The following is a 26,286-nucleotide window of genomic DNA, read 5'->3' as shown; positions in this document are numbered from 1 at the left end:
AATTTCTTTTATCTATGTAAACCTAGTAACATGATACGGTCCATCCAAATCATTTGACCTATGTGAGCCTATGTGTTTGCTTTTGGGCTTAGATGCATATTGGAAGCCCATTTAAGTTTAATTAATTAAATGGACTAAGTTGCTAAAATAAAATTTCACATAAGTAATTTTAGTTAGGCCCAATTAGAATTGGGCTTATTCAATGAATAACAATTATTTATTTAAAGGTTAAATTCCTCTCGTTTGGGCCTTGGGTGAAAGTTAGGGGGCCATAGAAGTGGGTACGACATACTGAACACAGCCCTCCCTCACATGAACCACCCTAATTGTGAAGGCCCATTTGCCTTATTTAAATAATTGTATTAGGTTAATTATATTAGTCTGACCTAATTAAAATTAAATTAGCAACATAATTAACTTTAAAATATATAAAATTTATTTTTCATTGAATATTTTAAAGTTAATTTTAGAAAAACACTTAGTTAATAAAATATATTCTAGATAGTTATTTCTAGTAACTAATTATATTTTCTAATATTTAATTAGGAAAATCTTTTAAGTTAAAAATTAATTAATTATTAATTAATTTTGGACCAATTGAAATTAGAATATTTTTCCTAGTATTGAATTAGAATTAATAATTAAGTTAATTTTATACTTAATTATTTAATTCTTATATTTAATACATTTAATTAAATTAAAAATTAAATACATAAGTTTATTTTATTCTTGATACTAATATATTATTATTTTCGGAATATTTAATTAAATAGAAAAGTATTTTAAGTTAGAAATTTTAATTTTGGAACAACTTAAATTAGAATAATTTTCAAAATATATTTTATTTTATTTTATTAATCATTTTTAATAAATTTGAAATTGTATTTTTTTTTCTTAAATGTAGATAATTTTGATTTTTTTTTTTTTTAAAATAGATTAAAGTTGAAAATTAATTATTTTAATTAATTTTAGATCAGCTTAAATCAAATAAATTTTTCATTAATGATTAATAAAAATAAATGGATTAAAATATATTATAATTAGAAAATAAAGTAATTAGTTAGTGAAAGTTTAGATAGTTATTTTCTGTTTGCTTGAAGTATTTTTCTAGTTATATTTAATTAAATATAAAATTAATATTTAAGTTAATTTTAATCATGACACTTAAATATTTGATAATTTTCTTAATATTTAATTAAATAGAAAATTATATTTGTGTTCAAAATTATTTTTTTTAATTAATTTTGGACCAACATAAATTAGAATAATTTTTCAGAATTTATTTTATTTTATTTTAAAGCATTTTCGAAAAATGTTTTTTTTTTTTTTTTTTGATTAAGAGCCATTAAGGCAAGAGCAAACAACAAAGCCCCACACAGCAGGGGACCAGAGAAAGCAAACAACAAAAAACTAAGCCAACAAAACAAAAAAAACCAGCAATAGAGTCTAACTTCTAAAAAAACAAGAAACTAACAAACTAGGATAACACATGGCCATCTGCATCCCAAGGGTACAGGGAACCACCAAAATTGACCAAATCGAAGCACCCAAACATTCCGTGTCGATTTGCCCAGCGAGCCGCATCATGGGCCACACCATTTAAGTTTCTTCGGATCCAATGAGCCTCCCACAAGTTGAGAGCAGACACTGCACTGTCGAATTTGAGCAGACACTGCACTGTCGAATTTGAGCAGACACTGCACTGTCGAATTTGAGCAGAAGGCTTTGGATGTTGTGGTGATTGGTTCTTAAGGAGGACTGGTTGCACTGAATCGCATTGATCGCATTAATGGAGTCACTTTGGAAAATGACCTTGTTGAAGCCCAACTCAGAAGCCATTTCAGCTCCTTTAACTAAAGCATAAACTTCCCCTGCAAGTGAGTCCATGTAATAGGAATGGAAAGTATAGATCTTTAGTGTGTCACCTTTGTCATTACGAAATATAGCTGCCCCTGCCGATTCAGAATTTCCCAAGGAAATATCCGTGTTACACATTATCCAACCTGGAGGGGGAGGAAGCCAGGTCATTTGAACAGAGCAGTATCCATCATGAACTGATGTAAGTTCCATGAGGCGTTGATTTATGCGATGGATCAAAACTGGCAAAGGTTCATGCGTGTTGTCATGAGTTAGTTTGTTTCTAACTCTCCAGATTTCTTCAAACACCGTTGCTGTTCCTCCCAGAAACAGGTGAAGGTGCATTCGATTAGGGCGTTTATCTTCATCCGAGAACCACACCAGCCAATCCTCCCAACTTGCAGCCGTGAGCGCATTTGTACGCACTTGCCACATGCAACCAAACCATATGGCTCTTGTGAACTCACAGCTCCAGAGCAAGTGAAGAGAATTTTCTTCATCCATGTTGCAAAGAGGGCAGAGGGCGTTATCCAAGGCAAACACCATACTAAGCCTAGCTTTGGTGAGAAGGCTATTGGACAGTATTTTCCACCATATCATCTTAAGACGGTTGTGAATCCTCACTCCCCAAACGGTTTTCCATTTAGTATACTCAGGCCGGTTTGTATCAATGTTCAAGGACAAACGGTAGGCAGATTTTATAGAGAACTCACCACTCGGTTCTGGCAGGCAGATTGTATCAACCAATACTCAGGCTGGAAGTGATATATTCAGAATCCGTCTAGTGTCATCGAAATTAAACCACTGTCTAATTAATGCAAGATCCCACTCATTATTTCTGATGAAATTACTTACCAAGCTAATTCCACCTGTGGCGTCAACTCGGGGTATTGGTTGGAGGCGCCCACCTGGCACCCAAGGATCGAACCAGATGGAAGTGGTTCTACCATCTCCAATCCTCCTACAGAGACCTTCCATGAGAAGAGGACGCCCCCTAAGAATGGCCTTCCACATTAATGAGTCTGAGTTCTTTATTTCCAAGTCCAAGAAACTTTGGTTTGGAAAGTATTTGTTCTTCATTAGCTGCCCCCATAGGCTATTCTCATCCATCAGAATTTTCCAGGCCCATTTCAACAGGAACGCCTTATTAGTAGCAAGTGTCGATCGAAATCCGAGGCCCCCAGCCACCTTGGGGGTGCATAGTTTTCCCCATGACACAGTGTGAAGTGTTCGTTTGTCATCCACGTCTCCACACTAGAAGTCTCTAAGAACTCTGTCAATTTGATTGGCCGTTGTGACCGGGATAACATCTGAAGAAGTTACATAATTTGAGAGTGTTGATCCCACGGATTTGACTAAGCATGTCTTTCCGGCGCTAGAAAGGAGTCTAGCCTTCCAACCTTGAACACCCTTAAGCACTCTCTCAACTAGGTGATTCGTATCCTCAGTTCTTTTGAGCGATCGGAATAGGGGCAGTCCGAGATATGTAGCTTTGCTATTCATTTTCTTCATTCCCAGCAGCTGAGAAATAGCTTGAGCTTTTCTTGATGAGACACCCTTCGAAAAGAAAATTGAAGACTTAGCCTCATTAACTTCCTGACCCGACCAGTTGCAATACGTGTTTAGGCAGTCAAGGAATGATCTTGCTTCTTTGATGGTAGCTTGCCCGAATAGAATAATGTCATCCGCGAACATGAGATGAGTAATTGCCGAGCCTCTTCTAGATAGTTTAAATCCCTTCAGGAGGCCAGCCTTTTCTTTGGAGAATAGCAATCTTGATAAAGTTTCATCCGCAAGAATAAATAGGGAAGGGGAGAGTGGATCACCTTGTCTCAAACCTTGATCAGGTGTGAATTTTCCCGCAATGGACCCATTGAGCAGCACTTTAACTGCTGAAACCGAAATGCAGGTTTTAATCCACTCCGTGAAAGTATTTGGGAACCCAGCAGACCGAGAACCTTAATGACAAACTCCCAACCCATTCTATCATAGGCATTCTCTAAGTCGATTTTGATGAGCATGTAACCCCCTTTTCCTTTTCTCTTCTTCATAGAGTGAACAATTTCCTACTCGATCATTGTGTTCTCAGCAATGTATCGACCTTTGACAAAGTCCGCTTGGTTGGGAGAAATAATCTTTTGAAGAAAAGGTCACAATAGAGTGGCAATAATCTTCGAAATTACTTTGTAAGTAGTGTTGCACAGCGCAATCGGGCGATAATCAGTCACAAGAGAGGGGGAGTCCTTCTTCGGGATTAGAACAATGGAGGTATCTTTGATATAGCGCGGCAGATCATTATGATTGAAAAAATGGGAGATCACTTGGAAGAGATCAGAGTGTACCGTGTTCCAGTGGTGATTATAGAAGCTTGGAGGGAATCCGTCTGGCCCCGGGGCCTTGTCTTTTCCCATTTCAGATAACGCCTCTTCCATCTCACTCTCGGACGGAATTGAACATAGAATATTCCCTTCCTCTGTACTGATTACATTTTGGAATAGGTCTGAAGGAATTGAGGCAGAGCCATCCCTTTGATTTCGAAAGCCATCGCTGAACTTCTTGAGGAAGCAATTGGCAATTTGTTGCTGGTCTCTAATCCATTCCCCGTCAAGTGTGTCTTTAATGCATTGGATATAGTTTCTCCGGTGACGAACTATGGTAGAGGCCATAAAGAATTTAGAGCACTTGTCCCCCTCTTGCAGCCATTGCACTCTAGACTTTTGTTTCCAGTGTATTTCTTCCCTGAGAAGGGCTTCATTAAGCTGAAATTTCGCTTGTTCAATCGTCGATCCATTAAACGGGTCTTCCATTTCAACCTTTTGCAAAAGATCATTTGCAGCATGGACTTGCTTTTTGACTTCCTGGAATTGAATTTTGTTCCAGGATTTGAGCTTGTCTCGAGTAGCTTTTAATTTTCTATTGAAGCTAACCATTGGGTTGTGGTGCCGCTGACTAGCCCAAGCTTCCTTAACCACCCAAACACATCTAGGATCCCTCATCCACATATTTTCATATTTGAAGGAACGTCTTTTGCAATTTACACCAGCTGTAGTATCCAAGAGAAGCGGTCTGTGGTCAGAACCGGTAGCTGAAAGGTGCGTGATGACGGCGTTAGGGAAGAGAATGCGCCAATCTGGCGAAGCCAGCCCATGATCAAGTCTTGCTCTTTTAGTAGTTCTTCCCAGGTAGCTGCAATTACCATCTTTGATCCAAGTAAAGCCAGGGCCCAGATGGCCAAGATCAACCAATCCAACTCTCTGAACCATTCGCCTAAAATCGAATGCGTATCTAGATGAATTGCTTCTTCTAACATAATTGAAGCATTCAGAGTCCTTCAGAGTCCCGTTCATGTCGCCACAAAGTAATATTGGTGTACCCGCACCCAGAGCTAGCTCCCCTGTATGAGTCCAGAATTCTTCCTTATCGCTGCTATGCGGTGGCCCATAAGTACCAAAAAACTTCCAGTGGCATCCAGGGGGATCAGAAGAAATTTCACCAATTATTAAGAAACGGCTTGCGAATTGGATTTTACAATTAACTCCTTTCATTCAGCATAATCCAAGTCCCCCCGCACTACCAAATGGAGGAACATAATGTGAATTCTCGAACTTCAACTTGTTGCAAATTCTAGAAAATTTGGTGCTTAGTAACCGAACTTCAGATAGGATTACCACTTCGGGATTATGTTGACGGACAAGCGCCGCCAGTTGTCGAACTGTCGTGGAATTCCCGAGCCCACGACAATTCTAGGATAAGATTTTCATGGCGACTTTGGAGACTTTTCCGGGCAAGTCTCCGTAGCCCCAAATCGAAAATCCTCATGTCTGTTAACTTGGTTGTCTTGACTAGTCGACACATCAGGGATTTCAGTGATGATGCAGTTATTGCTAGGTCGTTCATTCTTCTCAATTACGACAAAGTGATTATCTAAATTCACAGTTAAGTCGAAAGAACTACCTTCGCTTGAATTCAACTTCCTCTTCTCGAAATGGCTAGGTTCCAAGCCATGGTTCTCTTCATCACCATCTGCCCCCTCCAAAATAGGATGTTCAGCTTCTGTCTCTATCGACCTCTCTTGTGCCTCCAGTGCTGGCCTGCCTCCCAAAGTACCGTTGAGAGTTGCCTCTGGTAAAGCATCAGTACAGCGGGCAAGTTGCAGTTCCAGAATTAAAACAGCTTTTGTATTATCCAAAGGGGGCAACTTCTCCGATACCTGGGAGATAAACCATGGGGAGCTGGGTAATAACCATTCCGTCTTTCTCCGCCTCGTCGTCGGAGACAATTCGTTTCTTGGAGGGAAGTTGTCTTCGACATTCTCTCAGTTCATCCGAATCGCCATTTTTAAGTGCCTTCTGCACTTTTATCTGGTTCCGTAGAGTTGGGTCATTGATTAGCCTCTTCTGGAGTGTCCAATCCTGGAACCATTTGGCAAGGGAAGTGGAGAATGTTGATTTTTCATTTGCGTCCTTCTTTAGCCACACCCCATACATTGGGTATAAATTCCCCTGTTCATCCTTGATTACAGTGGGTGGTTTGAAGCAAAGGCTTTGATCGTGAGTTAAGACACCGCATTTGAAGCACATTTTGGGGAGTTTTTCATACTTATACTGCAACCACAGGTCCTTGAGACGTTGTCTACGGAGGAAGAATCCAGAGAATAGGGGCTTGTTGAGGTCGATTGTGGCTCTAAATCGTAGAGAACTCATACCAACGACATCCTCAATACCCGAAGGAAGCTCATACACAGGAGAGGCTTTGGATGCGAGTTCCTTCAGGTTGGATAGGTTCCAGTAGAATGGAGGGATGCTATTGATGTTCCCCCAAATGGGTGTTTTATCAAATCTTACCTCAGAAGGAGATAGCCATGATGGCCATGGCATGATTACAATGAGAGCCCCACAAACGAACCATGGGTGACGGGCTAGGACATTCAAAGCATCATTACGATTAGCAAATGTGAACTGTATAATGTTATCATCGAGTTCCTTCCATTTCCATCCCTTTATCGCATTCCATGAAAGTTTGAGAGAGCCCTGAATCGCAACCTTACCTAGTTTATACCGGCTGATTATTTTCCCCAGTAGGACTTGGTTGGCCTCCTCTGGCTCGTCCACTTCACTAGGGTTAAGGGCAAATGCTATGTCATCGTGCGAAATCTGAACAGCATCCTGGAACATGTTAGTAACAGCTGCAGGATCCATTGAGTGTGATAACCAACTGGGGATTATAGTAGTCGTTTGAGATGAGAAGAGCAAAACTCTATAAACTTCTATGAAGTAGGCTCCTCAAAGAGCATTTTTTACACATTTTAAATCCCGCTAATGAAAAAAAAAAGAAAAATGTATTTTTTAAATACATTGGATTTTCGAATTTTGCAATATATTTATAGAAAATTAAATTTGAGTTGAAAATTAATTTTTAATTAATTTTTGGATCAACTTAAATTGAATAATTTTTGAAATATTTATTGAAAAATTATTACTAAGATGGAAAATAATTTTATTTATTTTCAGATCAATCTAAGTATAATTTTATAAATATTAAATTAAAATTTATATTTAGAATTTCTCTAAATTGGAAATTTTAATTAAATATATATATATATATTTTAAAATAAGTAGATTAAAATAAATATTAGAAGAAAATACACTTTAAATAATGAGCTTTATTATAAGGATATTCGATCTCCATTGTTGGTTCTACATAGTTCTTGTTTTAGTGAGTAATCATCCCTAATGGATGGATGTTCATTAACAATTTAACGTCGTAGAATCTCGAAAGATAAGTAATATTTGTAAGTGTTTTATTCTTAGTATGAATCACCCTAATGGTGGCGACTATTAGTAAGACTTACAAAGTATGAAACAATGGTAGAAGCTCATAAGATAGAATGGCCTTGACTCTCGCCTAAACGGGACAACGTTGGATTCTCATCTTGATCGAATAAAAGGTTGCTAGAATGTTTATCATTTTAGATGAGCTGACAACTCTATTCAATGAATGGTATCTTTGACTCTCGCCTAAACAGGACACAGATATCAGTTTATTGAAAACCTTGGAAATTATTTAGGATTGTATGTTTTAGTATTTTCACTTTTCATTCTTACTTGCTAAGTGCTAATAATTTCTGAATATGATTTTGTGTTAAACCTTACTTGATTTCTACTTATTGTTAATTGTAGTACCCAAAATGACTATGAACAATCCCATGGTGTCACTGTTGACTGATAACAAGCTGAATGGAGCTAACTTTATCAAATGGAGAGAGAACATTAACATTGCTCTCATTGGTGAAAATGCCCTGTTTGTGTTGACTGAAGAGGCTCCTGAGCAGCCAGGTGAGAATGCAACCAAGGCAGTTAAAGAAAAGTTTGAGCGTTGGCAGAATGCTAACAACAAAGCTCGATACTTTATGCTGTCTAGCATGGTTGACACCTTGAAAACAAGGTTTGCAAACACTCTCACAGCTACAGAAATCATGAATCAGTTAACTGAACTGTTCAGGATGGCATCAATTCAAGCTCGCTTTGAAGCGACTAAGAATTTCATCAATGCACGGATGAAACCTCATCAGAGCGTGCATGATCACCTACTCCAGATGACTAGTTACTTCTAAGAAGCTGAGAATCATGGAGCTGTTATAGATCAGATAACTCAAGTGAGTTTGATCTTGAACAGTTTGACTCCAGCCTTTCTGCCTTTCACTTCAAATTATGTCATGAACAAGTTGGAGCTTGACTTCTACGAGTTCATCAACAACCTATAGACATTTGAAAATTTGATTGGAGGACCACAGAAAGGAGGAGCTAAAGCTCCTAATTCTAGGACTGCTAATGGTACGGTCAAGGCTGAGGCAAACATTGCCTCTATTTCAAAACCCAACAACAAGAAGAAGTGGAAGAATATCAAGAAGCCAGTTCAAGTTGTGAAAACAGTTAAAAAGAAAAAGGCTGCTAATCCCGATGAAAGCCAAAAGGAAAATGCTTCTATTGCAATGAAAAGGGCCACTGAAAACCCCAATGCCCTAAGTTTCTAGCAAAGAAACAAGGTATTTCTTTCTATGCTATAAACTCATGTGTTTTAGAGAATTATTATCCCCTTGGGTTATTAATTCTAGATCTACTAACCATGTTTGTTTTCTTCTTATTTCAGCTCCAGCTGCTTAAACTTGGATAACTATCCTAGCGAGTTGAGTCGGATGGTTGGACAAAAGGGTGGAGATTGTCCAAGATTGAAGATGAAGCTCGAAATCTTCTTTTAATAATTTTTTTGAATTAATTATTTTAATTTATGAACAATTTGATTTTAATTATTAGTTTAGGGTTTTTATTCTCTATTTTTCATATTATTGCAGACAATTCATTTTTTTTAGAATATTAATAAAGTTTTCTCTTTTAGTAATGAATTGCACTTATGAATTGAACTTCATATTTCTTTATCTTGTGTATGCCAATACTAATTATATTTATATGTTTATAATGTTTGTATGTGTTTGTGTTTTATTATTGATACAAAATCTATGGTATATTTTTCTCTGCAAAGAGATAATACCACATAAACACTTTGAATTTAATTTCAATATTTATGAATAATTGTTAATTCTTAAACAATTCTTAAGATTTTGTTTAATAAAAAGATCTTTTGATCTGATAGGGGTGGAAGAAGTTAAGAATAATATATGCAGTTCAACGATCGTTTATATCTATTGAACTCTAGATTATATTCATAACTCCACATGATCTCTATAACACTTAGGGGTGGATGAAGCTATTGACATATGTAATTCATTTTGAACTCTTAGACTATGCTCAATACACCACAGTATCTCTATAGCACACGTATTTTGATTAAACATGGAAGTAATATAATAAGCAAATTAGCAAATTATTAGAACTTATTCTTGATCCTGTAATTTTGTTCAAATTAATATATTACTGTTGTAATAAAATTGATACCAATAAAGTTCTTGGACATAGTGACACAGTACCTTATTTGAGTGGGAGAATTTTAAAATTCTAAGCCCATCTTTATTTGGATGACACTTGTGATAGCATACTATGTTATGATTGTGATAGGAACTTTAGAATTCAACTGAGAAAGTAGATCTAACCATTCATATGGATAGAAATAACTTATCAGAATTTTGAGAATAAGATAGGAAATTTTGCAAAGTCTATTCGAATTACTTAGGCAAAATTCCTAATCATCATGAAAGGTTTTATGGTATCTCTAATGATTACTTAATCTTAAGCAAGTATTTTACATTAATGTAAATACTAGATTGCCATGTTGATGACTTAGTCTAGAAGAAACTTTAGTTTCAAACTAAGATAATATGTCACAACAAGATATCCTTGAGAAACAATAGTAAGAGGTTAAATGTACTATTATGTACAAATTTAACTAGACTCCTACTGTTGAGTGAGAGCCATCTAAGATGTCATCAAACGAGGAGCATTAGGAGATAGTCAAGAAAATTTTTTGAAAGTGACCGATATGTTAGATGATAGGGGTGTATATTAGAATCCTTATATTTACACCAACTCATAACCTATTAGAGATGGTGGTTACTCTGGGAGTGGAGGAATTATTCTAAAAGGATATAAAAACCCATCTATAGTAATTTAAGCTCCATCAGTGAAGCTAAATAACTTTGTTGTTTTGAAAAGCACTGGAAAGTTATTCAACTGAAGAAAGTTCTACACTGTGTTATCTCTATTCCAATTTTGGATAGAATTAGAGATATTTCTTCTGTTTATTCAGATGCACTTAATAAGCAGTAAGGAATCCAACATCCCTAGATGAGTAATGCATGCAGAGAATGATGTTGCATAATGTTTTATGAACACAAAGGAAGTAATGGTGGAGAAAGTAGTTGCTTACCACTGACTTACAGTTCCAGTAATTTGGGTTTAGTCAAATATACTACGCTTGATCTGGATATCAAGACAATTGATTGATTGAAATGCACTACTTGTTTTATGTTAGTGCAAGTGGGAGTTTGTTGGGATTTTATGCCCTAAATAAAATCTATTTCAATCTAATCTGATTTGTAATCAATAAAAGATTAGAAGTCGTTTAGTTTACATGTTTATGGTTTAATGTGTACAAAATCTGTTAAGTCCAGAACATATAGTTATTCACAATTACAGTGATGTCAACACAGTGGAATGTAATTGTGATTATATGCTTCAAAAGACAATGTCCCTGATTCATTAGTGCACTTGATTTACACTGATGTGATAATCAGCGATAAAGTATACTAACACCTTGGATAAGTGTTATATTCTTTCCAGAACATTGGAAAATTATGCTAGTTTTGGATGTATGGAGTATACATTGGACTGATATTGATCTTGGTAAAGATATTATAATCTTACCGTTGTATCTTTCTAAGTCAATATCATTGGTTGATCTTAGATCAAAAGATCTTAATCCTGACATGCTTAGGTTCGATCTCAAGAGTGTTATTCATGTTCTTTGATTTGTTAGTTAAGCCTACTTTTTGGTCAGGGTGATACGTACATTTTGGGAACATGATAGTACAATTGAGTGGGAGCGCTAAACATAGATATGGAATCTATAGCTTCTATCTAGACATAAAAGTGAAACGATGATTTCCTTCGAGCTTAGCTTAATAGAGATATATGGATGAGCTCTTGTTTCAGTGATTATATTAGCTCACTGAAATATCATTTATAGGAAGCTAAGTGTTTTAAGGATAAAATACATTGAGGGGTGAAACGGTAAATTTGTCCCCACTCGGTGTAAATCATCTATAGAGGATTTTTTATTATTGGGATTAGAACGATGGTTAAATTTTTATAGCGTATCTATATCATGGAACATATAGAGCGTTCTATATGACTGAGAGTGCAATTCCAAGTTCTATGGTGGATGCAATAATGAATTAATAAGTTAGGGAATTTAATTGGTAAATTTTAGTTCTGCTTATTGGAAGCTCGGTTGTATAGGCCCATGGTCCCCATACTAGTTGAGACAATACTGCTTGTAAGACTCAGTTAATTGATTTTAGTTAATCATTTATAATTCTAAAATTAGACTACGTCTAGTTTATGAATTTTCACTAAGCTAGGGCTTAATTGTGAAGAAAAGAGATTTTAGGGTTTATTTGTTAATTGAGAGACTTTATTAAGTCTAATTAATAAATATGTTAAATGGAAATTTTATTTGATAGTGATGGCCTCAAATCAAATGATGATGAACACACTTGCCTTCAGTCAAATTTTTGAGCCATCTATTCTACTCTATTCGAACCACTCTTCTCTTTTTCTCTCTTCATAATTTCAAACCCTACAGTGATAGAGTAAGTGCCCACACACATCAAGTGGTACTTAATCATAGTGTGTAAGGTTGTGAAGAATCCAAATTCAAGAGAAGGAGATTCGGGCTTAGATCTTGGTGATACTCTGCTACAGACAGGAGACAAGGGTTAGAGATCTGAGTGAAAAGAGCTATTATAATTCCGCTGCACTCACTGTAAGGTTCTTCAAACTTTATATGTGTTTATTTACATTGTTTTAGAAATTCATATTTAGGATGTTATATAACATACATGGTAGTAAATCTAGATCCTGGTAAAACATATTCCAACAGGATAACCATAGGGATGGCCTGGATCATATTAAATTAGCCATTAATAAAGTAGTGGTCAATGAGGAGCGGTTACGTATTTTCCTAAAGCTTTGTTCCAATCACTCCATACTTACAATTCAGACCACAGAGCCCTATATATTCATACAGTGGATCCTGATGCTATATCTAATCGACCATTTTGATTTAAGGCTTGGTGGACAAGGGTCCCTCGGAGCTCACTAATGGTTGACCATGCCTAGAATTCATTGTCTCATGTTTGGGCCCCAGCTAGTGTAACGCCCTAAATAATTAGGCACGCTACCCAAAATACTTATAAAGCCCTAATCCCCTAACCGGGATTACTAATTAAAATAGCGCAGAATTTAAACTTTTATATTAAACAGACTGAAAATAAACTTGTAATATATTTAAAACTTTTCAAAATAGTTGGGATCCCAAAAATATTTACAAACTTATTACAAGTTCTTTCTTACTAGCCGACCTAAGCGGCAAAACAGAATACAAAAGTCAACACTGTTAGACCCATAACCCGCTTGGTCTGAAGTGGCGTGAACATGTACATTCTTCGCCCTGCTCCTGAAACTCATGGCTGATCAGCTAATGCCTTACCCTTTCTGCACAAGAGAGCACCCGTGAGCCAAGCCCAAGAAGACAGTATAAATCATAACAAATATATTATGCTCATTCACATATGTCTGTATAGCACAGACCTGATCATTATTTCATCATGCCCAATTATGTCTACATGGCGTAGACCTATGTGTTGCGCTCACACATCTAATTAAATCTACGTGACGTAGACCCACGTGTTACTCTCACACGTCTAAATACATTAAGGCCTTAGAAGCGGTTCATCTCGGTTATGACTACCGAGTCCAACCTGATTATGCCTTGAGCACATAATCCTTAAATCTCATTTCAATTAACATAGCATGGCATTTATACACATATATCACTAGGGTAATAACCCTAGGCTATTAGACCGTTCCTATTAGGGTAATAACCCTAATCCCGGTTACTTAACATTCATGCATATCATTCTCAACATAAGCGCCACTGCGCATACTCTACGTGCTAATCACTGTCTTACCTGTTGTCCCGCAATAGTAGAGATTCCAAATCCCCGGGTGCTCCTGACCAGGTGCCGGTAATCCTAGTCACACACAATCCGGGATTTTCACAAATAGGGTTAACCCCTGATTTCACATTCATAAAATAAATTCATGGCATTTCAAATACAGATAATCACATAGAGCTCGAAAAGAGCTTTCCAACGGTATAAAGAACGTCCCAAACGGAGTCCCGAGTCAAAAGTTATGGCCAAAACAAATTCAGGAAAAAGATGGCTCTCTGCCAGGTTTTATGGCCGCGACGACCATAGATCAGCAGGCCACTGGGTTCGAAAAACCCAGAAAACCAGATTTTAAGGTCTAAACATGCCCACTTTACCATATATTCGAACCTTAATCAATCCATACCCAAAATTAACTTCTTACAGATAAGAATCATCACAACAGAAAGCTAAAACAACAATTCCAACATGTAAACCCCTAATTTCAAATTATTCAACAACACAACAATCAACTTCTCCAACAAGAACTCAAGCTCAAAACTTGAGCTTGACCTCAAACCAAACCAAATAATTCCAGCAGCAAACAACCACAACAACTTGAGATTTAGGTTAAGAAAACCCTAGAATTTCAACTAAAGCTCAATCAAACACCACAACAATGATTCAAGCACAAACATACTCAAATTAAACAAGAACTCACAATCATGCAACATATTACCATCTTCAACAAAATCATGCTTTTCCACAATAAATTCAGCAAGGATAACAAGGATTTAAGCTTCAAAGTTTACCTCAAAATTCAATTCAAATGCTAGCACAAAGATCCACCAAGATTAAGCTTCAAATCCAACCAATTTCTCACCAAATCAAAGAGAAAATAAGAGAGGGTTTGAGAGAGGGGAAGGGTTCATCCAAGGAGGAAACAATCACCAGAAAATTAATTTGTTTTTCCTCAAAATACCATTTTTATCAAAGTAAATCAATAAAGGTCAAAAGACCATTTTGCCCCTAAGGCTTAACACACACATATTCATTTTCAAGGGCATAAATGCCATTTCACACCTAAATATTGCCAATTAAATTTCAGATTATCACATATCAAATAAAATGCCAAATAATCAATTCGATTTACATTTCGGGCCCGAACCCGGTTCGGCCCGAAATTCCCGGGTGTGACTATACCGCGCCAACCTGTCAGAACACACCTGAAAAGACAACACAGGCATACTATATAATAATATAATTATATTAAGCACGTAATTAAATTAATCTCAACAATTTACCCTTCTCGGGTCATAATTACCAAAATGCCCCTGGCTCACCAACGGGGTCTTTAACATGTTAAATTTCATATAATTTCACATATATTAAATTATATAATAATATAATTTCCTCAATTATACATAATTATCTAGTTAGGGTTTTGCTAATCCTTTTCTTAATCCCGGGTATTACAATTACCTCATCCTTATAGAAATTTCGTCCCGAAATTTACCTGAACAACTCCGGATATTTCTGCTGCATATCCGTCTCGAGCTCCCAGGTTGCCTCTTCTACTTTACTGTCCCTCCACAGTACTTTCACCAGTGCCACAGTCTTGCTTCTCAAGACTTTCTCTCTTCTATCAAGTATCTGCACTGGTTGTTCCTCGTATGACAAGTACGTTGAAGTTCCAATGTTTCATAACTCGAACGTGGGACGAGTCCGAGACATACTTCCGAAGCATTGAAACATGAAACACATTATGTACGGCTGCACGTGGGGGCATAGCCAACCTGTACGCTACTTGCCCTATCCTTTCTAGGATTTCAAAAGGTCCAATGAACCTCGGGCTAAGTTTTCCTTTCTTCCCAAAGCATTTTATGCCTTTCATCGGAGATATTCGGAGAAATACCATGTCCCCGACCTGAAAATCAATATCTCGACGCTTTGGATCGGCATAACTCTTTTGCCTACTCTGAGCCGCGAGCATTCGCGCTCTAATCTTATCAACTGCCTCACTTGTTTTCTGAACAGCTTCGGGACCCAAGAATTTTCTTTCACCCACTTCATCCCAGTGAATGGGCGATCTACATTTTCTTCCATACAAAAGTTCATAAGGAGCCATCCCGATTGTTGCCTGATAGCTGTTATTATAAGAAAACTCGATCAGGGGAAGGTACTTTACCCATGATCCCTCAAAGTCAAGCACACATGCCCGTAGCATGTCCTCTAAAATCTGAATGGTCCTCTCGGATTGCCCATCCGTCTGAGGATGAAAAGCTGTGCTGAACTTTAACTGAGTTCCCATAGCTCGATGCAGACTCTCCCAGAATCTCGATGTAAACTTTGGATCTCTATCCGACACAATGGACTTTGGGACACCGTGCAGACGAACAATTTCTCTAACATATAATTCAGCATACTGATCAATGGAGAAATTCGTCCGAACAGGTAAAAAGTGAGCAGACTTTGTAAACTCCGTCCACTATGACCCACACAGAGTCAAAATGTCCCGTGGGTCTAGGCATACCTACCACGAAGTCCATAGCTATATCTTCCCATTTCCATTACGGTATTTTCGGTGGTTGCGGCAACCACTGCAGTCGCTGGTGTTCAGCTTTCACTTGCTGACATGTAAGGCACTTTGCAACATACTCAGCGATGTCATTCTTCATGCCGGGCCACCAAAACATGGCTTTCAGGTCTTGGTACATCTTTGTCGACCCTGGATGAACTGAATAAGGAGTCGTGTGAGACTCATCCATGATCTCTTTCTTGATGTTCTCATCCATAGGTACACAAACTCGATTCCCAAATCTCAACATTCCTGTTTTATCCACTGAAAAATCACTAGCTTTCCCAGCCGAAACCCTAGCTCGGGTTTTTATCAATTCTGAATCCTGCTTTTGCGCTTCTTTAATTCTCTCAAGAAGAGTGGGTTGCAGGGTAATATTAGCCAATTGCCCCACAACCAACTCAATTTGAGCTCGAGTCATTTCATTTGCTAACGATCGGGAGATTTGCTTCATAGTACTCAACTGACTCTGACCTTTTCTACTCAAAGCGTCAGCAACCACATTGGCTTTACCAGGATGATAAAGGATCTCACAATCATAATCCTTCACCAATTCTAGCCAACGTCTTTGTCTCATATTCAAGTCCTTCTGGGTGAAGAAGTATTTCAGACTTTTATGATCAGTATATATCTCACATTTCTCGCCATAAAGGTAATGCCGCCAAATCTTTAGCGCAAATACCACTGCTGCGAGTTCTAAATCGTGAGTAGGGTACCTCTGCTCGTACTCCTTTAACTGCCGAGAAGCATAAGCTATTACCCTCCCAGCCTGCATAAGCACACAGCCAAGACCCTGTCTCGAGGCATCACAATATACCACAAACTTTTCCTTATCTGAAGGAAGAGTTAGTACAGGAGCGGTAATCAAGCGTTGCTTTAACTCCAGGAAACTTTTCTCACACCGATCAGTCCAAACAAACTTCTGGTTCTTTCGGGTCAGCTCCGTTAAGGGTACAGCAATCTTTGAAAAACCCTCAACGAACCGACGATAATAACCAGCCAAACCCAGAAAACTTCTGACCTCTGTAGCTGACTTCGGTACTGGCCAATCCCGTACAGCTTCAATTTTAGCCGGATCCACCATGATCCCATCTTTATCCACTATGTGCCCCAAAAATGAGACACGAGATAACCAGAATTCACACTTTTTGAACTTAGCATAAAGCTTGTGATCCCGTAATCTTTGCAAAACCGCTCTGAGATGCAACTCATGCTCTTCTTCTGTCTCAGAGTACACCAAAATGTCATCGATAAACACAATCACGAACCTATCCAGATAATCCTTGAACACTCAGTTCATCAAATCCATGAATGCCGCCGGGGCATTAGTGAGTCCAAAAGACATCACAAGAAATTCATAGTGTCCATACCGAGTACGGAACGCAGTTTTCGGGATATCTTCCTCTCGAATTCTCAACTGATGATAGCCTGAGCGAAGATCGATCTTGGAAAAGACCGTCTTCCCCTTCAGTTGATCAAACAGATCATCAATTCGAGGTAAAGGATACTTGTTCTTAATGGTAAGCTTGTTCAACTCTCGGTAGTCAATACACATTCGCAGGGTTCCGTCTTTCTTCTTTACAAACAAAACCGGAGCACCCCAAGGTGAGTAACTCGGTCTGATGAATCCCAGATTTAGTAACTCTTGCAATTGTATCTTCAATTCCTTCAACTCAGCTGGAGCCATTCGGTACGGTGACTTAGACACCTTTGGATCCACTCCGGAGCGTTCAATAACAAATTCAATCTCCGGACAGGTGGCAATCCCGGCAAATCTTCTGGAAAGACATCAAGGAACTCACATACCAATTTCGTATTCTCAGGCCCTGATGTCACAGGTTGGCTAGTGTCCACTGTAGTAACTATGAACCCTAGACAACCTCTACCCATCAGGTCTTTAGCTTTCAACAACGATATTCTCGGTATGCGCGCCCCCTGAACTTTACCCACGAACACTGCTGGGTTAGCACTCTCGGGCTCAAACACCACCATCTTCCGTTTACAATCAATCATTGCTCCATACTTAGACAGAAAATCCATTCCCAGGATTATGTCAAAATCAGATAATTGCAACTCAATTAGATTGGCGGTCAACTCACAGCCGTCAATCCAAAAAGACAAGGACCGAATCCACCTTGTGGATATTATCAGGTCTCCCGAGGGTAACAGGGTTCCAAACCCCGAAGCATAAATATCACATGGCTTATGTAAACATTCTATCACCCTACTCGATACATATGAATGAGTAGCTCCCGAATCAAATAACACAGTATAAGCACAACCATTAATAGATAACTGACCTGTCACAACTGACGGACTAGCATCAGCATCTGCCTGAGTTATAGTGAAAAGTCGCCCCGGGTTCTGAGCAACATTCTTCTTAGGCTCTTCTCTCTTGGCTTGGGGACAGTCTACGATAAAGTGGCCCACCATGCCACACCGGAAACATGCCTTGGCTCGGCACTCACCGGGATGATGCTTCTTGCATTTAGGACATTACGGATATGATCGAAATGAGGACCCGCGACCCTGACGGCCACCTCTGTTTCCCCGAAACTTTCTATTTCCCCCTGAAGCTCCGGAAGCCTCAGCCTTCCGCTTGTGCTCAGGGTTGCCACTGTCGGTCCCCTTACTGACATTACCACCAGCAGGAGGGTTTGATGCCATGGCGGCATCCTTTGCAGCCTGCTCCTTCATTACTTGCTGCTCGGCCTCCTCAGCAATTAAGGCCAAGTCTACCACTCTCTTATACAGAGTGTCATGCGATGTGGTAATCTTCAAGTCCCGACTAATTGTAGCATTTAGTCCTCGAACATATTTCTGCTTTCTGGTAAAATCGGTAGGCACCAAATCACCAGCAAATTTAGATAACCGGTCAAATTCTAGAGTATATTCAGCTACCGACATCTTCCCTTGAGTCAACTTCACAAAGTCTTCCTGGTGTGAAGTCCGTACAGCCACATTATAGAACTTTTCCTCAAAAAGTTTCTTAAACTCATCCCATGTCATCACACTGACATCCCGAGTTTGATTCACTATGTCCCACCAGACGCGGGCATGATCTTGAAACATAAAGGCCGCACAATTTACCCTCTCAGTTCCCGTCACCCCCATATTATCGAGGATACGGGTAACAGTGCTCATCCATTGATCGGCCTTAATAATATCAATGCCTCCCAGAAAAGTCGGAGGTTGCAGCTTCACAAACTGCTCGAACACAGAGTCCCGGTGCGGCATAATATACCCTTGGTTACCCACCCCTGGCACAGGAGCTGGTGGTAACCCTTGATTCACTGGGGCAGCCTGTTGCCTTAAACGTTGCAACTCTTCCTCTTGACGAAGTATGACACTTCGCATTTCATGAAACATCTGTTGCCGGTCGGCGGGGAGGATTAGCATTAACGACCCCTGCATTATCCCCCGGATTTTGCGGAGGTGGAGGCAGTGCTGGTGGATCGGTTTGGGTAACCCCGGGCTCTACTTGCTCGCCCTGTGGTCTAGATGATTGCGGAGGGTCCATTACTAGTACCCCTGTAATCAACAACCCCAGCAAGTTAAGCACCAATACCACACTTACGCACTTATTGCCTTAAACCCTAACTCATCTATTGCAATGAAAAGGGCCACTGAAAACCCCAATGCCCTAAGTTTCTAGCAAAGAAACAAGGTATTTCTTTCTATGCTATAAACTCATGTGTTTTAGAGAATTATTATCCCCTTGGGTTATTAATTCTAGATCTACTAACCATGTTTGTTTTCTTCTTATTTCAGCTCCAGCTGCTTAAACTTGGATAACTATCCTAGCGAGTTGAGTCGGATGGTTGGACAAAAGGGTGGAGATTGTCCAAGATTGAAGATGAAGCTCGAAATCTTCTTTTAATAATTTTTTTGAATTAATTATTTTAATTTATGAACAATTTGATTTTAATTATTAGTTTAGGGTTTTTATTCTCTATTTTTCATATTATTGCAGACAATTCATTTTTTTTAGAATATTAATAAAGTTTTCTCTTTTAGTAATGAATTGCACTTATGAATTGAACTTCATATTTCTTTATCTTGTGTATGCCAATACTAATTATATTTATATGTTTATAATGTTTGTATGTGTTTGTGTTTTATTATTGATACAAAATCTATGGTATATTTTTCTCTGCAAAGAGATAATACCACATAAACACTTTGAATTTAATTTCAATATTTATGAATAATTGTTAATTCTTAAACAATTCTTAAGATTTTGTTTAATAAAAAGATCTTTTGATCTGATAGGGGTGGAAGAAGTTAAGAATAATATATGCAGTTCAACGATCGTTTATATCTATTGAACTCTAGATTATATTCATAACTCCACATGATCTCTATAACACTTAGGGGTGGATGAAGCTATTGACATATGTAATTCATTTTGAACTCTTAGACTATGCTCAATACACCACAGTATCTCTATAGCACACGTATTTTGATTAAACATGGAAGTAATATAATAAGCAAATTAGCAAATTATTAGAACTTATTCTTGATCCCGTAATTTTGTTCAAATTAATATATTACTGTTGTAATAAAATTGATACCAATAAAGTTCTTGGACATAGTGACACAGTACCTTATTTGAGTGGGAGAATTTTAAAATTCTAAGCCCATCTTTATTTGGATGACACTTGTGATAGCATACTATGTTATGATTGTGATAGGAACTTTAGAATTCAACTGAGAAAGTAGATCTAACCATTCATATGGATAGAAATAACTTATCAGAATTTTGAGAATAAGATAGGAAATTTTGCAAAGTCTATTCGAATTACTTAGGCAAAATTCCTAATCATCATGAAAGGTTTTATGGTATCTCTAATGATTACTTAATCTTAAGCAAGTATTTTACATTAATGTAAATACTAGATTGCCATGTTGATGACTTAGTCTAGAAGAAACTTTAGTTTCAAACTAAGATAATATGTCACAACAAGATATCCTTGAGAAACAATAGTAAGAGGTTAAATGTACTATTATGTACAAATTTAACTAGACTCCTCTTGTTGAGTGAGAGCCATCTAAGATGTCATCAAACGAGGAGCATTAGGAGATAGTCAAGAAAATTTTTGAAAGTGACCAGATATGTTAGATGATAGGGGTGTATATTAGAATCCTTATATTTACACCAACTCATAACCTATTAGAGATGGTGGTTACTCTGGGAGTGGAGGAATTATTCTAAAAGGATATAAAAACCCATCTATAGTAATTTAAGCTCCATCAGTGAAGCTAAATAACTTTGTTGTTTTGAAAAGCACTGGAAAGTTATTCAACTGAAGAAAGTTCTACACTGTGTTATCTCTATTCCAATTTTGGATAGAATTAGAGATATTTCTTCTGTTTATTCAGATGCACTTAATAAGCAAGAAGGAATCCAACATCCCTAGATGAGTAATGCATGCAGAGAATGATGTTGCATAATGTTTTATGAACACAAAGGAAGTACTGGTGGAGAAAGTAGTTGCTTACCATCGACTTACGATTCCGATAATTTGGGTTTAGTCAAATATACTACGCTTGATCTGGATATCAAGACAATTGATTGATTGAAATGCACTACTTGTTTTATGTTAGTGCAAGTGGGAGTTTGTTGGGATTTTATGCCCTAAATAAAATCTATTTCAATCTAATCTGATTTGTAATCAATAAAAGATTAGAAGTCGTTTAGTTTACATGTTTATGGTTTAATGTGTACAAAATCGTTAAGTCCGTAACATATAGTTATTCACAATTACAGTGATGTCAACACAGTGGAATGTAATTGTGATTATATGCTTCAAAAGACAATGTCCCTGATTCATTAGTGCACTTGATTTACACTGATGTGATAATCAGCGATAAAGTATACTAACACCTTGGATAAGTGTTATATTCTTTCCGAACATTGGAAAATTATGCTAGTTTTGGATGTATGGAGTATACATTGGATCGATATTGATCTTGGTAAAGATATTATAATCTTACCGTTGTATCTTTCTAAGTCAATATCATTGGTTGATCTTAGATCAAAAGATCTTAATCCTGACATGCTTAGGTTCGATCTCAAGAGTGTTATTCATGTTCTTTGATTTGTTAGTTAAGCCTACTTTTTGGTCAGGGTGATACGTACATTTTGGGAACATGATAGTACAATTGAGTGGGAGCGCTAAACATAGATATGGAATCTATAGCTTCTATCTAGACATAAAAGTGAAACGATGATTTCCTTCGAGCTTAGCTTAATAGAGATATATGGATGAGCTCTTGTTTCAGTGATTATATTAGCTCACTGAAATATCATTTATAGGAAGCTAAGTGTTTTAAGGATAAAATACATTGAGGGGTGAAACGGTAAATTTGTCCCCACTCGGTGTAAATCATCTATAGAGGATTTTTTATTATTGGGATTAGAACGATGGTTAAATTTTTATAGCGTATCTATATCATGGAACATATAGAGCGTTCTATATGACTGAGAGTGCAATTCCAAGTTCTATGGTGGATGCAATAATGAATTAATAAGTTAGGGAATTTAATTGGTAAATTTTAGTTCTGCTTATTGGAAGCTCGGTTGTATAGGCCCATGGTCCCCATACTAGTTGAGACAATACTGCTTGTAAGACTCAGTTAATTGATTTTAGTTAATCATTTATAATTCTAAAATTAGACTACGTCTAGTTTATGAATTTTCACTAAGCTAGGGCTTAATTGTGAAGAAAAGAGATTTTAGGGTTTATTTGTTAATTGAGAGACTTTATTAAGTCTAATTAATAAATATGTTAAATGGAAATTTTATTTGATAGTGATGGCCTCAAATCAAATGATGATGAACACACTTGCCTTCAGTCAAATTTTTGAGCCATCTATTCTACTCTATTCGAACCACTCTTCTCTTTTTCTCTCTTCATAATTTCAAACCCTACAGTGATAGAGTAAGTGCCCACACACATCAAGTGGTACTTAATCATAGTGTGTAAGGTTGTGAAGAATCCAAATTCAAGAGAAGGAGATTCGGGCTTAGATCTTGGTGATACTCTGCTACAGACAGGAGACAAGGGTTAGAGATCTGAGTGAAAAGAGCTATTATAATTCCGCTGCACTCACTGTAAGGTTCTTCAAACTTTATATGTGTTTATTTACATTGTTTTAGAAATTCATATTTAGGATGTTATATAACATACATGGTAGTAAATCTAGATCCTGGTAAAACATATTCCAACAGGATAACCATAGGGATGGCCTGGATCATATTAAATTAGCCATTAATAAAGTAGTGGTCAATGAGGAGCGGTTACGTATTTTCCTAAAGCTTTGTTCCAATCACTCCATACTTACAATTCAGACCACAGAGCCCTATATATTCATACAGTGGATCCTGATGCTATATCTAATCGACCATTTTGATTTAAGGCTTGGTGGACAAGGGTCCCTCGGAGCTCACTAATGGTTGACCATGCCTAGAATTCATTGTCTCATGTTTGGGCCCCAGCTAGTGTAACGCCTTAAATAATTAGGCACGCTACCCAAAATACTTATAAAGCCCTAATCCCCTAACCGGGATTACTAATTAAAATAGCGCAGAATTTAAACTTTTATATTAAACAGACTGAAAATAAACTTGTAATATATTTAAAACTTTTCAAAATAGTTGGGATCCCAAAAATATTTACAAACTTATTACAAGTTCTTTCTTACTAGCCGACCTAAGCGGCAAAACAGAATACAAAAGTCAACACTGTTAGACCCATAACCCGCTTGGTCTGAAGTGGCGTGAACATGTACATTCTTCGCCCTGCTCCTGAAACTCATGGCTGATCAGCTAATGCCTTACCCTTTCCTGCACAGTAGAGCACCCGTGAGCCAAGCCCAGCAAGACAGTATAAATCATAACAAATATATTATGCTCATTCACATATGTCTGTATAGCACAGACCTGATCATTATTTCATCATGCCCAATTATGTCTACATGGCGTAGACCTATGTGTTGCGCTCACACATCTAATTAAATCTACGTGACGTAGACCCACGTGTTACTCTCACACGTCTAAATACATTAAGGCCTTAGAAGCGGTTCATCTCGGTTATGAGTACCGAGTCCAACCTGATTATGCCTTGAGCACATAATCCTTAAATCTCATTTCAATTAACATAGCATGGCATTTATACACATATATCACTAGGGTAATAACCCTAGGCTATTAGACCGTTCCTATTAGGGTAATAACCCTAATCCCGGTTACTTAACATTCATGCATATCATTCTCAACATAAGCGCCACTGCGCATACTCTACGTGCTAATCACTGTCTTACCTGTTGTCCCGCAATAGTAGAGATTCCAAATCCCCGGGTGCTCCTGACCAGGTGCCGGTAATCCTAGTCACACACAATCCGGGATTTTCACAAATAGGGTTAACCCCTGATTTCACATTCATAAAATAAATTCATGGCATTTCAAATACAGATAATCACATAGAGCTCGAAAAGAGCTTTCCAACGGTATAAAGAACGTCCCAAACGGAGTCCCGAGTCAAAAGTTATGGCCAAAACAAATTCAGAAAAAAGATGGCTCTCTCACAGGTTTTATGGCCATGGCGACCATAGATCTCAAGTCATGGGCCACCGGGTTCGAAAAACCCGTAAAAACCAGATTTTAAGGTCTAAACATGCCCACTTTACCATATATTCGAACCTTAATCAATCCATACCCAAAATTAACTTCTTACAGATAAGAATCATCACAACAGAAAGCTAAAACAACAATTCCAACATGTAAACCCCTAATTTCAAATTATTCAACAACACAACAATCAACTTCTCCAACAAGAACTCAAGCTCAAAACTTGAGCTTGACCTCAAACCAAACCAAATAATTCCAGCAGCAAACAACCACAACAACTTGAGATTTAGGTTAAGAAAACCCTAGAATTTCAACTAAAGCTCAATCAAACACCACAACAATGATTCAAGCACAAACATACTCAAATTAAACAAGAACTCACAATCATGCAACATATTACCATCTTCAACAAAATCATGCTTTTCCACAATAAATTCAGCAAGGATAACAAGGATTTAAGCTTCAAAGTTTACCTCAAAATTCAATTCAAATGCTAGCACAAAGATCCACCAAGATTAAGCTTCAAATCCAACCAATTTCTCACCAAATCAAAGAGAAAATAAGAGAGGGTTTGAGAGAGGGGAAGGGTTCATCCAAGGAGGAAACAATCACCAGAAAATTAATTTGTTTTTCCTCAAAATACCATTTTTATCAAAGTAAATCAATAAAGGTCAAAAGACCATTTTGCCCCTAAGGCTTAACACACACATATTCATTTTCAAGGGCATAAATGCCATTTCACACCTAAATATTGCCAATTAAATTTCAGATTATCACATATCAAATAAAATGCCAAATAATCAATTCGATTTACATTTCGGGCCCGAACCCGGTTCGGCCCGAAATTCCCGGGTGTGACTATACCGCGCCAACCTGTCAGAACACACCTGAAAAGACAACACAGGCATACTATATAATAATATAATTATATTAAGCACGTAATTAAATTAATCTCAACAATTTACCCTTCTCGGGTCATAATTACCAAAATGCCCCTGGCTCACCAACGGGGTCTTTAACATGTTAAATTTCATATAATTTCACATATATTAAATTATATAATAATATAATTTCCTCAATTATACATAATTATCTAGTTAGGGTTTTGCTAATCCTTTTCTTAATCCCGGGTATTACAATTACCTCATCCTTATAGAAATTTCGTCCCGAAATTTACCTGAACAACTCCGGATATTTCTGCTGCATATCCGTCTCGAGCTCCCAGGTTGCCTCTTCTACTTTACTGTCCCTCCACAGTACTTTCACCAGTGCCACAGTCTTGCTTCTCAAGACTTTCTCTCTTCTATCAAGTATCTGCACTGGTTGTTCCTCGTATGACAAGTCTGGCTGAAGTTCCAATGTTTCATAACTCAGAACGTGGGACGAGTCTGAGACATACTTCCGAAGCATTGAAACATGAAACACATTATGTACAGCTGCCAGCGCTGGGGGCATAGCCAACCTGTACGCTACTTGCCCTATCCTTTCTAGGATTTCAAAAGGTCCAATGAACCTCGGGCTAAGTTTTCCTTTCTTCCCAAAGCATTTTATGCC

General features: G+C 37.6%; 1 protein-coding gene and 1 long non-coding RNA gene across 2 annotated transcripts; both read right to left on the bottom strand.

Annotated features, from left to right (window-relative positions):
* Positions 1-1,321: 1,321 nt before the first annotated feature.
* Positions 1,322-2,742, bottom strand: LOC133032502 (uncharacterized). The gene is made up of 2 exons (XM_061106469.1): positions 1,699-2,742; positions 1,322-1,647 (listed from the first exon to the last, which is right to left on the bottom strand). Exons 1-2 carry the CDS (start codon positions 2,455-2,457, stop codon positions 1,600-1,602), a joined length of 807 nt encoding a protein of 268 aa, XP_060962452.1. The 5' UTR covers positions 2,458-2,742; the 3' UTR covers positions 1,322-1,599.
* Positions 2,743-23,719: 20,977 nt separating this feature from the next.
* Positions 23,720-25,863, bottom strand: LOC133031898 (uncharacterized). Its single transcript, XR_009684948.1, has 3 exons — positions 25,206-25,863; positions 24,426-24,488; positions 23,720-23,949 (listed from the first exon to the last, which is right to left on the bottom strand). It is a non-coding gene; the product is annotated as an uncharacterized LOC133031898 (long non-coding RNA).
* Between the last annotated feature and the right edge of the window lie 423 nt (positions 25,864-26,286).

This window comes from Cannabis sativa, chromosome X (genome assembly GCF_029168945.1).
Source record: "Cannabis sativa cultivar Pink pepper isolate KNU-18-1 chromosome X, ASM2916894v1, whole genome shotgun sequence".
NCBI lineage: Eukaryota > Viridiplantae > Streptophyta > Magnoliopsida > Rosales > Cannabaceae > Cannabis > Cannabis sativa.
This window is presented reverse-complemented; position numbering and strand designations above follow the sequence as displayed.